General features: G+C 45.4%; 1 protein-coding gene across 3 annotated transcripts in view; it reads left to right on the plus strand.

The window, feature by feature from the left end:
- ZNF664 (zinc finger protein 664) overlaps positions 1–10,893 on the plus strand; it is a 34,808-nt gene extending 23,915 nt beyond the window's left edge. For 2 of the 3 annotated variants that reach the window (XM_088801063.1, XM_088801064.1), the window contains 2 exons: positions 6,865–6,926; positions 7,028–10,893. In XM_088801063.1, the coding sequence (XP_088657189.1) occupies positions 7,619–8,404 (786 nt within the window). In that variant the 5' untranslated portion in view covers positions 6,865–6,926; positions 7,028–7,618 and the 3' untranslated portion in view covers positions 8,405–10,893. Of the gene's footprint in view, positions 1–1,918; positions 1,942–6,864; positions 6,927–7,027 lie in introns of those variants that run through there. The other variant, XM_088801065.1, reaches the window with a different exon arrangement.
- Positions 10,894–14,889: the final 3,996 nt, after the last annotated feature.

Consider the following 14,889-nt stretch of genomic DNA (forward strand, 5'->3'; position numbering starts at 1 on the left):
CCGTGTGTACGCATCACCCAGGTTCAAAACGCACCAGCTTTCTGCTGTCCTAGGTTCATGTTCCCTTCTCCTTTTTTGTTCACGTGAGAAGCCAGCTTTGGCCTTGAGTTGGTTTTGTCGATGCCTCCAGGTCACACATTGGGTGTGTTAGCAGGCCCACAGGTAATGTGAACACTTGTGCAGCCAACATTTCAAAAAGGAAATAAATGCATAATACCGATGTCTGTCCTTGAGTTTCTACAGCATGCTGCTTTCATTTTGACTCACCGATAGTGTAGCAAACATTGCTTTTGATTGGCTAGGATATCTACATCCTGATTACCTTCAAAGAAAACATGCAAATAGTGTGAGGTGACATACTTGCCTGACGTTCCAAGACTGAGTAGGAATGTATTTTGAAATCCCTTCTACTCCCGTTCCATTCCTTTGGTCGAACTTCCTTCATGCAGCACCTGCCCTTCATCGTCTGTGCTCCAGGCTTTCGAATGGCATCACTGTCCTTCCTGGCCCCACACCAGACTTTCTCTCTCAAGCCCCCGCCTTGCCTCTGCCATCAAGTAATAACAGACGTGGTCCTACATCTCCGTAGAGCTGCTCTCATGCCCCGAGCACGCCCATCTGCAAGCCTAGTTCTTCCCCAGTTGGGCTGGTTGTGAAATTGTACTTGCTCTGCAGCAGTTGCTCTCCTTCAGTCAGTGGTGACGGTTCCAGGTCTGGCTGCCTTTGCAGTTCTTGTGTCACAGCCATCGTCTCACTGAGAAGCGCAGACGAGGCCTCAGCGTGGGCTCCAGCAGCAGCTGGCTTCCCGCATGTGTGCCAGGTCTGAGGTTGAGGCTTTGGGCTGCTGATTCCTTCAGGAGTTTTCTGTCTCTCCTGCTGAATCAGGGCAATTAGTCTTGATTTCATACCCAGCCTGTACTGAGTGTAATCCAGATCAGAGGCAGCCTTCTGGAAGCTTGGTCACAGGTCCTGACCTCTACCTCCATGGTGAAATGGTTGGCATTACTCCTTCCATCGCCCGAGCACCAAGGGCCTCTGTGGGACGCTGTCCCTCAGTGTGTCACACTCCTCGGGTCCTCTGTTCTCCAGCACTGCCCTGTGCAGACTGGGCCTGTCTACCATGAATTACTGGTTTGCAGCCATAGGACCATTGCAACAAGAAATCCATGAAATGCTAGCGTACCTTTTTCCCCCAAGCAGAATCGTGGTTTTGGTTAGATGTATAACCAAGTCATAGCTAAAAGGCACATACAAAAGCATGTGTAGATAACCCATGTTTCAGAACTCACATTTGGGCCTTCCTCCGCCCCCCGCCCACCTCCAGCGACAGCACCATGAGCTGCTTCTCAGGCCAGGGGCGTTACCTCCAGGGGCTGCAGCAGACTCAGGCAGAAGTTTGGGAGAAATCTGTGTCCTCGCTCCACCTTCCTCTTGACCTTCATCCCCAGCAGGTCTGACCAGAGTGAGCTCCTCTCCCTGTAAGCATGTCTTGCCCACAGGGAACATCAAGGCCACTGCAGCAGACTAGCTGCCCTGTGTGTGTCCTGCCACCACAGGCCACGTCAGTAGTCGCGTCACTTCCCAATCAGTGTGCTGGAGTCTGCGTCCGCCTCCGTCCCCGTCTCCAGTGCCAGGGCCTGGACTCCTAAATACACGGTCTCCTGGCGTTAATATTGAGGACTTGTTGCTCCCTCACGTTCCAGCATCAGTTAGTTACCAGCTGATGCCTCAGTCCCACCTGTGCTGGGAGATGAGGCTCAGGTAGTCTTTGGTGTCACAAAGTTCAGAGGAGGCGAAGACTGCAGGAGCCAAACTGCAGGAAGAGAAATAGGCGCCTTTTCACGGAAGGTGGGATTGGAGGCCGGTGGGCTAACCCGAAGCTCTTCTCTCAATTCTCAGCAGAACTCGAGCTTTCCTGCTGGAGAAGTCCTCAAACGTAGGGTGAGTGCATGGGCTGCTGGGGTGCCCCTGAGGTCTCACTGGACAGGCTGAGTGTCACCCTTGTCCGGACTGCTGACCTCAGTGCAGGGCTCCTTCCTCCTCGGGTCCGACAGGCGCACTCGCAGTCACACGGGCTGTCGCCTTGAATGCCCTTAGGGGACGTGGGCTAGGAGACGTGTCTCGAGTGAGGGCAGCTGGGAACACTGCATTTGGGATCTGGAAGATTGGTGGGTGTGTCTGCTCCCTTCATTTCCCCTCTTCTTCACGTGAATGGAAGCCGTGAGCTGGTGCTGCTTCAGGAAAGTGTGCAGCGGGGATCCTTCTGTTCTTGTTTGCCTTTCTGGGGTCCTTTGCTTAGTCACACGGCAGATTTGCTGCTGTTGCTTGTGCTCCATCTTTTTGTTCTTTTTCCTGCACAATGTAGCTTACCCTCTATACCCCGCACTGTGCGGTGGGGCTTCCAGACATGTCCAAGCATTTTGCCTGGGAGGAATGGCAGGGCCTCATTCCTGCAGAGAAACTGGCGGGAGTTTCTGTCGGACATAGGCAGGTATTTCATGTCACCGATTGGTGTTGCGTTACTGCCCTTCCGAGCAGAGTCAGCCTCTCCTGAGACCAGTATGGACGATGCCCAGCCCCTCACTGCTTCAGTTCCAAATGATGGTGCGGGAGGACCAGGGTGTCTCAGTAGCTTGGGGGGAAGGCCCAGCAGGGTGCAGGACTGTCCCTTTGTCCTCTGCTTGTCACTGCCCTGAAGCCATGGCCTGTCTCTGCTCTGCAGTGACATCTGCGGTGCACATGCTTACCCTGCTCTATTGACTGGGGAAGTCACGGCCACGTGGGGGTTGTATTGATTTAGCTCTGTGTCACTTCTGTGTGGTGGGCCTGTTCTGGGATCAGTTTGTCACTGCAGGAGGGGCAGGAAAACAATGTCTCCTCACCACGAACCAATTTCTTATCATGAAAATTTCAAACATGCACAAAAGTAGAAAATGTTTTCATTATTTATTCATCACCTACATTTAGCAGTTATAACAATTTTGTCACATTTGCTTTATCCTTTTTTTTGGCCAAAGCATCTTAAGACACATCTCAGACATGTCATTCCGTTCTGACATACTTTGGTACACATCTCTAAAAATACAGGCGTCAGTCAGTTTACGTAACTACATAACACAGTTAACAGTATTCCTTGTATGATCTGATACCCAGTCCCTAATCATGTGTCTGCAGTTGTCTCCTTTTGGCAGCTTGCTTATTTGAATCAAATTCCAAGGAAGGTCCTCATGTTTCATTTGATTGTTATGTCTCAAGTCTCTTTCATTTAGAGCAACCTTGCTCCTTCTTCTCCATGCCAATCAATTGTTGCAGAAATGGGCAGTTGTCTTAGGAGTGGCTCACATTTTAGTATTTTCCTGCTTGCATCCTGGTGGTTCCTCTGTCCTTCCCAGTTCCTTCAAATAAAAGTGAGCTCTAGAGGCTCGATCAGATTCTGGTTCAGTCTTTTGGCAAGAACGTTTCAAGGTGATACTGTGTGTTTCACAGGTACTATTGCACCACGTGGAGAGGCACACAAAGTCTGGTCGTTGCTCTTAAAGCTGTGCTAAGATCAGCCGGTCAGTGGGTTCAGGGATGGCAGCCCGATCCTCAGTGGAAAGTTCCAGATCATTTTCACCTGTTTTCACCCTTTCCTTATTGTGGCCTAGATCAGGTATTTCATTAGGGCTACATATTTACTAGCTGGGTTGCTGCGAGATCTTGAAAGATAGTTCATAGAGGAAAGATGGATGGACATTTAATTCTTCCCTTTTAATTGCCAATTTTCAACAAAAGTGAAAAGTTTGTGTCCCAGTTACTTCTCATTTTGTCCAATGCCTTGAGTCTCTGTCTCTCTGCCTCTGTCCCTCTCTTTGTCTCTGCACTTCTCCCTACTCCCTGTGAACTCAATGGGGTTTTGTATATTTGCTGTTGCAGTAGATTGCGTTCATTTCTTTTGATGTTCAGTTGTCCCATTTTCGGCCACTGGGAGTCTCCTCATAAATTGGTATCTGTGTTCCTTGGCGTGACTCTCCTGCGCTCTGGTAGCAAGATGTCCCAGACTCATTTATAAAGTGCTGCTCTGGCCTTGAAACCAGCCATTCTCCAGGGATCCCTGTGCCATTTGGTGGGGAAAGGACCGGAGCTGTCGGTCATCATTGCTTCCAGCCCTTTGTTGGTGGACGGACCTAAAACAAAGGCGTGGTTCAAACTGATATTCGTGAATTAAATTTTACGTTACAGAATTTTTTCCTAAACTGATTTTATATTTGTGTCTCGTTTCTCTTACGCTGCGTGCTGGTTCCTGACATTGTCATAAATACTGGCATTATCCTACTTTATAAAACACCAATGTCATTACTAGTAACAGTTAAACTAGGGAAGAAGTGTGATTTCTTTGCAGCTTTGTCAGCAGAATATGTCCCTCTAAGGATGTACATTTGTGGATGTGTCATCAACTTGAAAGTTCAAGTTCATTATCTACATTTTGCTTTACAATTGTAGGGATTGTTTTTCCTTTTTGTTTAATTTTACTTTTTGAATATTTCAACATTTACGTTTCCAAAAGTCAAAACTACCTAGCGGTGCATTCAGAGAGTTTTACTCCATCCTCCCTTTCGCTTTTCTCCCCCGTAATGACCATTCAGTTTGTATTATCCTTCTCCATGCTTGTTGTATCCATCATATAAACAAATACATAAATACATTCACATTCCCTTTCATGCACAAAACATAGCACAGTTACCTGCTATTCTCTGCCTTTTTTTTTTTTTTTTTTTTTTCACTGAACAGTATGCCCTGGGTTCACTTCACACCAGTGCATAATGCTCTCCCGCCTTCCCCTTGTGAACTGCCTGGGCAGGTCTCATTGTCGGAAGGACCATGGGTGGTTGAGCCAGGCCCCCTGACGATGGGCCCCGTGTGGCCTGCGGCTCTGCTGTGACAAACACTGCCTCGGTGAATGAACTGAGACATCAGTCGGTTCCTGTTTCTGCCAACATGTCTTGGTATTAATGTCTAGAAGTGTGATTACTAGGTCAAAGGATAGATGCATATATACTTTTTCTAGACATTGACTGTATTTTTGCTGAAACGTTGGTTATCTAGTTGAATTTTATTATCCTAACCCTTCCACCTAGAAGCAGTATAATTTATTTTGCCATTTTAACGTTAAATCTCCTCAAGCACCCATGTACCCTATCTTTGTATGGAACATGTTACTGAAAGTGTTATTTTAAGATCTATTAATTTCCTTTAATTAATTGAAGTGTCACTGAGTATAGAATATACAAGAGGAAAAGATTGCTAAAATGTGGTTCTAGACCTCAAAAGATTTCAGATTGAATAATTTGGGATTTATTTTCTTCTATTTGCTTCTCATTCTATTTGTTGTATATTTTTATCCCATGTTGGTTGTCAAAAGCCTGGTCCTAAGGCACTGGGAAATGCGTGTTTATCTGCTGTGCCCGGTGATGTCTGTGGGGCAGAGGCACTGTCAGAAAGCGCGAGAGGTGCGACCCACAGATGTTAACTGAGGACCCCCTTCCCTGAATAGCACAGCAGCACGTGGATTCCTCCCTCATGGCGTTTCTGTCCTAGCACAGGAGACAGATCAGAAACCAAGGAACAATAAGATAATTACAAGTTCTGTGTTCTTTGAAGGACTCAAATCCGAGATTAAAAATAGTCTTAGCCATACCAGCGGTGTATGAGGGTTCATTTTTCTCCGCAGCCTCTTCCAATCCTTGTTGTTGTTTGTCTTGTTGATGGCGACCATTCTAACAGGTGTGGGGTGGTATCTCATTGTGGCTTTGATTTGCATTTTCCTAGTGGTTGGTGAATTTGGGCACTTTTTCGCGTGTCTGTTGGCCGTTTGTGTGTCTTCTTGGGAGAAGTGACTATTTAGGTTCTCTGTCCATTTTTTAATTGGATCGTTTGTTTTTTGTTGTTGAGTTGTACAGGTTTTTTATATATGCAAATGTATATGTACCCCTATTTTCACTGCATTATTCACGTTGGCCCAGACATGGAAACAACCAAAGTGTTTAAATCTTTATTCTGTCACATTAGTGCATTAATGTTTGCATTAATGCTAATAATATACAACTTAAACTTATCATAGTTTACTTTGAAGTCTATTGTACTACTTCACTTATAGCATAACAACGTTACAATAATGGATTTGCACTTCTCCCCTCCCTGATTTTTGTCTATTTTCATTATACATATAATAAACCCAACTAGAATTTCCTATTAATTTTGCTTTAAATGGTCAATTTACTTTTAAAGTAATATAAATAATAAAAACATCTTACATATTAAAAAAAAAAAAAATAGTCTTAGCCAGGGGCCCACTTGAGTTAGGGGAGGGGCAGCTGACACCCCAGGCATGCAGAGGTGGGGGAGGGGGCATTTCAGACCCAGGAGACAGCGAGTCCAAAGGCCCCGTGGCAGGCTAGCTTGGGGTGTTCGAGAACTGAAACCGAAAGGACAGTGGGGCAAGATCGTGGCAGGACCTTGAGTTTTAGGTTAAGGATTTGGATTTTATTTTAAGTACATCAGGAAGCTGTGGAGGACATTTAAGCAAGGGAATGACATTTGATGCCATAGGTTATGCATTTATTTCTGTAGATTGGAAGGCACGCACATAGGGTGTTGAGCTCCAAAAGCAGCAACATTGACCCTTCTGAAGTTCAAAGGGGACATAGTTCTCCTTCGTGCTCCTTTATTCAGGACAGCTGCTGCTTATACTCACTGTAGGTCATCTGAGGATTTCTTTTCAGTAATATTCCCTTGATGTTCAGATAATTACAATAAGTTGTTGTAATTGGATTATATACATGGGCTGTGAACAGGAGCATGATATCTACAAATTCTCTTCTTCAGACCTGCAAATCCAAGAGACACTTCTCTGGAAGATAAGAGCTTCTTTGTCAAGATCAAAAAAGGTCTGTGTTGCTGCTGTCACATTTACATGAAATTAATTATGAAATCAATAGCAGTTTTCCGGACAGAAAGGCATTTTCAATATGTTCTGTTTCTGTTACAGGAGACGAGTGATACCTCTGTAGGGATCCTCAGGAGGAAGGCGACGTACTTGGCACCCAAGGAGCTTGCTTCCTGGGAAGGCTCCTGTCTGATGTGGAGGAGGCAGAATGTCCCACTGACTCTTCGAGGGGAGCTTACAGGGGATCGAGACCAGCACGCAGTATCTCACCCTCTACAACAAGGGACACTGTGCAGTCCTTTTCCTAGAAGTGAGAAGTCTGAGACTGTTCTAGAAGCAGAAGATTCTAGGGGCTTAAAAACGCAAAGGTTTGCACCTTGGGAGCCCCTTGGAATGCTGACAACTCAGGACCTACAAGAAAGTTCTGTGTTAATGAGTTACAAAATTCATGTGGAAGTCAGTGTCACTTTATAATCAGTACTAATACCGCGTGAGGAACACTATGCAGGAAGAAGCCTTCCATAGAAAGACAGGCAGGGAAAAGCTTAGGCCGACCTTAAACCTACCGAATAGAGCGAGCCTGAGATAAACTGCCAAAATGGCCAAATAAGAGACTTGATGAGATAGCAACCCTGTAACTATAGTAGTTGTAAGGAAATTTTCTCCTCTAAGTCACGATACCAAATAGGAAAAATGATCTACAAGTGCCCCATGTGTAGGGAATTTTTCTCTGAGAGAGCAGATCTTTTTATGCATCAGAAAATTCACACTGCTGAGAAGCCCCATAAGTGTGACAAGTGTGATAAGGGTTTCTTTCACATATCAGAACTTCACATTCATTGGAGAGACCATACAGGAGAGAAGGTCTATAAATGTGATGATTGTGGTAAGGATTTTAGTACTACAACGAAACTTAACAGACATAAGAAAATCCACACAGTGGAAAAGCCCTATAAATGTTACGAGTGTGGCAAAGCCTTCAATTGGAGCTCACATCTTCAAATTCACATGAGAGTTCATACAGGTGAGAAACCCTATGTCTGTAGCGAGTGTGGAAGGGGGTTTAGTAATAGTTCAAACCTCTGCATGCATCAGAGAGTCCACACCGGAGAGAAACCCTTTAAATGTGAAGAGTGTGGGAAGGCCTTCAGGCACACCTCCAGCCTCTGCATGCATCAGAGAGTCCACACAGGAGAGAAACCCTATAAATGTTATGAGTGTGGGAAGGCCTTCAGCCAGAGCTCCAGCCTCTGCATCCATCAGAGAGTTCACACCGGGGAGAAGCCCTATAGATGTTGTGGGTGTGGGAAGGCTTTTAGCCAGAGCTCCAGCCTCTGCATCCATCAGAGAGTTCATACTGGGGAGAAGCCTTTTAAATGTGATGAGTGTGGGAAGGCCTTCAGCCAGAGCACCAGCCTCTGCATCCATCAGAGAGTGCACACAAAGGAGAGAAACCATCTCAAAATATCAGTTATATAAAGCGTCTTGCTAAGAGTTAAAAATCTTAAAACCCATAAGTGCCACTAGGAAGGAAACCCTGTAAATACCTGCATTGACCCAAAAAATTTTTACAGCAAGCTCCAGCAAAACATTCTTGTCAGAGGCATATGAGAGGTTGATTTTTTTGATTCATGCCAACTGTGTTCCACAACTTGACTTTGAATCTGGAATCCCTCTAGTGTCTGCCCAAGACAGGCTGTGAGGTTCCAGCATTTCCCGTCCACAAAAACGTGGATGTGCGTTTCCTGGGATTTGGCACGATGCCTCAGTAGTTGAAACACTGCACAGGAAACCATGATCATTGCACAGCCTCCGGTGTCACCTGTTGATGCTTTACTCGACAGTTACCCAGGTGCTCCCCCATCGGGAGCTCACAGCCCCCTTTTGCTTCGAGCATACCGGTTACTGCACTAGAAAACGGACAGCTCCCACTGAGAGTGTTCTGGTATTTCTGAGGTTCCACTCGATTCAGCCCCTCCGTGTCTTTCCATAGGTCCCATTATTGCTGAACCCACTTTACCTATCTGTCCTCAAAACACCCATAAATATCCACCCCTTCCTAGATGGCATTCAATTTCATTTTAGATTTTAGGTGACTCATAATTTCCATTCACTTGGCTTCTCAGAGAAATCATTAGAGACGTACATGCCCTTGAACTTTTTTTTTTTTAACTTTGTGGATTCTTCTAATCACTGCGTCTCTGTTAGTCAGACTTACTTTTCTAGTGGCTGCATCGCGTATTTTTAACTTGAATTTTTTTGGAATTAGCTGAATGTAAATAGGAAGAAGCAAGCAAAGTTAGAACTTTCCCCATCCAGATTGTCCTCTCGGTCTCCTTCTGTCACGTGGAGCTATGTACTGGCTACGGGGAGACCACAGGAGAAGGGGGTGGTAGGAGTCGCAACCTTTAGTCTCCTTTTCTGTCATTTTGGGCAATAACGAGTAGGAGTCCTCGATCCCCTTCGTCGAGGATTGTGCATCAGTTCCTTTTTAGGCATGAATGTCTATGCTAATTGACCTTTTCTTTAATCATTCATTCAGCAAGTATTTATTGAACACCTCCTATGTGCCAGGCACTGCTGGCTGCTGGGAATACCACTGAATCAGGCGGACAAGGGCCCCGCTCATGGAGTTGACTTCTGGTGGGGGAGACGGGCGCTAAGCAAGTCAACATAAATAATGTAGTTTGAGGTAGTGATTAAGTGCTATGAAGAAAATAAACTAGGGTGATGATTTAGAGGGGTGGGGTGGGGTGGGGGTGGGGCAACATTAGCTAGTGGTCAGGCAAGGCCTTTTGGAGGGGCGGCACGAGCGGGGCCCCAGAAGCACCCGCGGTCAGAGCACAGGTGCTGTGGGTGGAGCTGCCACGCGTGGGGGACAGAAAGGTGGCAGGCGTGGCGTGTAAGCGGTGGGAGGGGAGCTGCTGAGCTGCTCAGCGCATTTATAGGCCTTTTTTTTTTTTTTTTTTTTTCGCTAGATTGATATTAAAAACTCATGTGGAGGAACTCAAGGAATGTTTAGAAGACCAAAAGTCCCCAATGACAACAAAAAGCATCTAATCTTTAGCTTTGTTTCTCTTCTCATTCCTGTTTTTATTGATTTCCCACATGTCCTTTTTGCTCAGGAAGTCTTTGGGGAAATTAAGGATTTTTGAAACTCTGAAATGGGTGATCTTGTTAGGGGTGTCTGTCCACTGTCAGGTTGGAAATGAACTCCCCAGAATTGTCATGGAAATACTGACACAAAGCTGGGTTTTCTCCCCACATTTGAAATAATTTCTTCTGTTTGACTGGAAGGGGTTTCTGTGTAACAAAGACCTCAGTGCATAAAGGAGATTGAAAGGAGCACGTAATTTTGTGGGCAGGCTGTGAAGCTAGAAGTGGGACTTGGGGTTGACTGCTTGCTGCCTGGACTTGAATCCAGACACCTGTGAACAAGCCTCCGGGGGTCACTTCTCACTTCTCACACATTCCCTCCTTTTCACAGAGAGGGCGGCTCAGTTATTGGCCAAAGCCCCTTCCAGGCCTGAATTCCTCGACTACAATTTACTGTAGTGTCTTAGCACTCATGTCACAGTAGCGTGAAGCGTTAGAGAAAAGCCTAGACTTTTAGTTGGTAGAGAGCCAGTTGAAATATCATTGATAGAATTTTAGTTTTAGGAAAAATTGGTTTGATTTCTAGCTTTATTAGGTATGTGAGCTTGGGCAAATCACTTAACCTTTGAGTCGTTTTCTCACAAAATGAGGATATTAGGCGAAACGATTTCCGAGTTTCCAGCTAGTCCTAGAGTTCTATATTTCTACATAGTTGGGTTATTTTATCATGCTGTTGCTGGGGAATATGACTAACACTTTTAAAGCTACTAATTTTATGTCGAGCTTTAAAATCCATAATTGTTATCTTCGGAAAATATTATTTGACCTACAGTATGTCCAAATCAATTTAATAAAATCACTTTATAACAGGGTTCTGTGCTTGATAGTAGTTGTGTAAATTCTGTGTGTGTGTGTGTGTGTGTGTGTGTGTGTGTGTGTGTGCGCGCGCGCCTGGTGGGGTGTGGCTTGGGTGTTGTGCCGAGGGTGACCGTATAACTTGTGGTCCAAGCTGGGCATTTAGGTGTAAACGGGCAGGTGCTCCATGCGGGCAGCAGGCCGAAGTGGGGACTGTCTCAGCAAACCAAGTTGTGAGGACAGATTGGCCTGGGGCCACAACCCAAGCAAGTAGTAAATGGCCAAAGTGCATCAGGAATAATTCAGGAGTTGGAGGTCTGTGCAAATGGAGAAGGCATCACAGGAAAGACAGCCCCTGCTCAGCTGTTTCCATGATGGAGTAGCAGCCTAAGGTTCTCACACATCCTGCTCTAAGAAAAAAAAAGTCTAGATTTTTACGTAACTTGGAATGATTTGGAAATTTTGACAACTCGTTTCCTGTGTGACCCGTTTTGGTCATTTCATCTTATCTGTCTGGTGCCCACAGGCTTTTATTTCACTCTGCAAACCCTGCTCTGGTCACTACTGACTAGCCCACACCTGGTGAGAAGTGATGTACTCTTAGCTGGTGCTGTGGTGGCCTGTGTCCAGTGCAGCAGCCTCTGACAGTGGCCCTGGCGTCTGCTAGCGTTGAGGGGCAAGTCTGTATTCTGTTTTCACCGATGAGGTAGAAACAGTCCAAACAGGCCTTTGTGACGTGAATGGGTAGGGAAGAGAGGTCACATGTGGGCTCCCGTGTCATCACTGAGCCATGCGCGGTGCCTGCGAGGATTTAGAGGGTGAGAGAAGCCAAAGCCCACTTCCCAGGTTCCAATGGGAGCCTGAGTAAACATGGCAGATTGTGTCTTTAGGACGGGAAACGTCAGCCCAGCGGTCGTCCAGACGGCCTCATGTGAGAGGACACACATGGGTGCCGAGGCCCCTCACAGGTGGTCCCCAGGAAGTAGTGGAGGGTTTCTTTGGCGCGGGAGTTTGGACATGATGTTTTCTAAGAGACCTTCCAACTCTTGGTTCTGTTCTCCTGAAAAATGTTTAATGATTAAGCAAGTTTTCTGAACAACTTACTGTTATTCTCAGGAATTTAAAAAAATAGGTGAATGGAGCGCAAATACGAGAAGCAGATGGAAAAAGTACTCTGGTCAAATCCAGGCCCGAGGGAACCGATGAGAGCTGGGGAGGCAGGACAGGAAGGAGCTCTGCGGAGTTGGCGGAAGGAAGGTAACAGACGCTTGCTCTTGACCTTACTTAGTTTCTTCACGTCTCTGGACCTCAGATTTCTCATCTATAAAATGAATACCCAACTTGTGCGATAGTTGGGAGAACTATTAGGTTGGTGCAAAAGTAATTGCAGTTTTTGCAATTTTAACCTTTTCAACTGCAATTACTTCTGTACCAACCTAATAAAAACACGTATCAAGTGCCTACATTTAGTAATACAACAGGAAAAATAATTACAGTTCCCAGTTAGCTGCTGAAGAGTTGTTCTTTGGCTCTGTTTCTGTTCTGCTGAGCACTAGGAGGGCTCTGGGCATCTAAATTTGGGGGTAGGGCTGACTGGCTCCACACGATCAGAGAGAGAAGACCTTGAAACACTCAGGATAGTCTGGAGTGAGAAAACAGAGGAGACTAGAGAAGGGAGTCGGGGAGAGGGACCCAGTGTGGTAGGGTAGTGTAAGGTCGCACGCTTTCGTGTCTGAACTCAGGGCCACGCATAATCTCCTGAAAGTCTTGAGGTGCTTGGTCTGAGTGGGTTTCTCACGGAAACGGGCAGAAAGTGTGAGTGCTGGCTCCATGTTGAAATGGGGCAGTACACAAGTACCACATGTAAATACCGGCGCCAGCAGAGGTGGCCACAAGACCATGAACTCCAAGGAATACGCAGAAATACGCAGAAATCTGGGAGAGAGTCACGCTTCCACAGGCTTCCCCAAGGCCCTAAGGGCAGGGAGGCCTCCGGCGTCTTTGTTGCCTCATCTAGTGTACACAAGGTAGAATAAATGAAAACTTACTATTTTTTAAAATTTTCTAATTAAAGTTTATTGGGGTGACAACTGTTAGTAAAGTTACATAGATTTCAGGTGTGCAATTCTGTAATACATCATATATATATCACATTGTGTGTTCACCACCAAAAATGAAAACATTTTATTCCCGTATTATATTTAAAATTTTAAGAGGCCCATGAGCAAGTCCAAAGATCCCAGGGCCTATGTTTGTGACACATTGGCAAGGACTTGCCACAGAGCTCAATGGACGGTGACTGTTCCACCAGAGTGTTTTTATTCAGATTTAGGCACATGCAAGTACGATACATTTATAGTCAAATAGTAGCTCACGTAGGTTGCTCTTACTGCTTTTCAGGTGGATTTACAGGCTTTCTGTTTTTCATGTTCCCTGCACCTTACACTTCGTAATACTGCTTCTGAGGATGTCCCGTCAGAGACGTCCCCTGCTCCTCTGCTGGCCCCCAGCCCTGGCCCAGGTCTTCACTGCTTCGTGAATATGGTGGGAGTGTTATGTTTGGAGAGGTTTTAAACCTAGGACCCTAGGTAGATTTCAGAGAGGTCTAGAACCTTCTTAAGTTGTATGCAGAATTTTGTGTATATGTGGGTATATGCATGTTCCTAGGAAAGAGTGCTTGCGTTCAATTTGTGACTACTGGATAAAGAACACTAATTGAGGAAAGCCATCTGATTTAGCCACACATACAGTTACTCGGTACCTTTAAACATTGGGCAAAGGGGCACTTAAGAGTTTCAGAGCAGTGGTGGGTCACTGAAACAAACAGAAAATGATGAGTATAACAAATGGGAGAAAACCCATTATGCTGTGTTGTGAAGAAAAAAAAAGGCCATTGGCATGAAATGAAAGATACAAATGCTTGTGCGGTTCCTCTGGGCTCGATGGGTAAACTGTGCTATGGTATCACGTAATGTGCTTCCCAGACAAGTTCCGTGAACAATGTATGAATGTCTGTGTAGGGAGAACAGCTCGTCCCCCTCTAGAGGGACTGCCCGGAGTGGAAGGAAATGGCTGTACATGGAAAATACTGCAGCTACAGCTGTCTTTCCTGGTTGCAGGGGAGGCCATTCTTGCATCAGATTGGAGTGAGGCCCCCAGTGCTGGAACAGGCTGTGTTTAGATTCTCAAATAAACCTCTTCATGTCGCTTGGTGCTGTGTGCTTCTGTGTTTCATTTCTGTGTCCCATTTCACTTCTCTGGAGTACAAAATGAAGGGAATATGTCTTTGTAACGTCTAAGTCATTTGAGCCATTGTAATGAAACCCGGCAGTTAGGCTGTTGTGTCCGAGCGTAAGCCCCTAACCCCTAGTTTTGGGCTGCATGCCGTAGGTGTTGAAACGATACACTCTCATGGTTACTGTTTTGTAAACAGTTTTTATTTGTTGTTGCTTTTACCTGTTGGGCCCACGAGTTGATTTCATTTGTTTTCAATTTTATCTCTTTTTCAGTAATCACTGTAAATTTTCTGCTTTGAAGAACTCACACACACACACACACACACACACACACACACACACACACATCAATCAAACAAGGAGTCTTTCCCTGGGAAAAGTTGGAGAAGGGACCTCCCCTCCAAAAAAAAAAAAAAAAAAAATCACATTTCATACAATTTTAGAATTTTAATTAGAATAGAAAAATAATGTTATTTTTCTTTCCCACCTGAGTTTGTAGACTGAAATTTATACCGACTACACAAGCTTGTGTGACAGTGAATTACAGAGAAATTTGGTGGCTTCTTTGCTACTGTGGACAAATCAATAAAAAAGCATGAAGCAGTAATTCTAGAAACAGCAACCTACCTCCTTTGACCAAGTAAGATCCACCAAGCCTTGCATGTTTGAGTTCTGGGATGCTTTCCTTGTAGAGGGAATAGCCACGTGTTTTGTTATAGGAGAGGTCTGTCCCATAGGTGCCAGGGTCTGAGCCCTTCAGGTGGGAGGGCCCAGAGT

Source organism: Rhinolophus sinicus, chromosome 9 (genome assembly GCF_057876585.1).
Source record: "Rhinolophus sinicus isolate RSI-liver-muscle chromosome 9, RSI-T2T, whole genome shotgun sequence".
In the NCBI taxonomy this organism is placed as follows: Eukaryota; Metazoa; Chordata; class Mammalia; order Chiroptera; family Rhinolophidae; genus Rhinolophus; species Rhinolophus sinicus.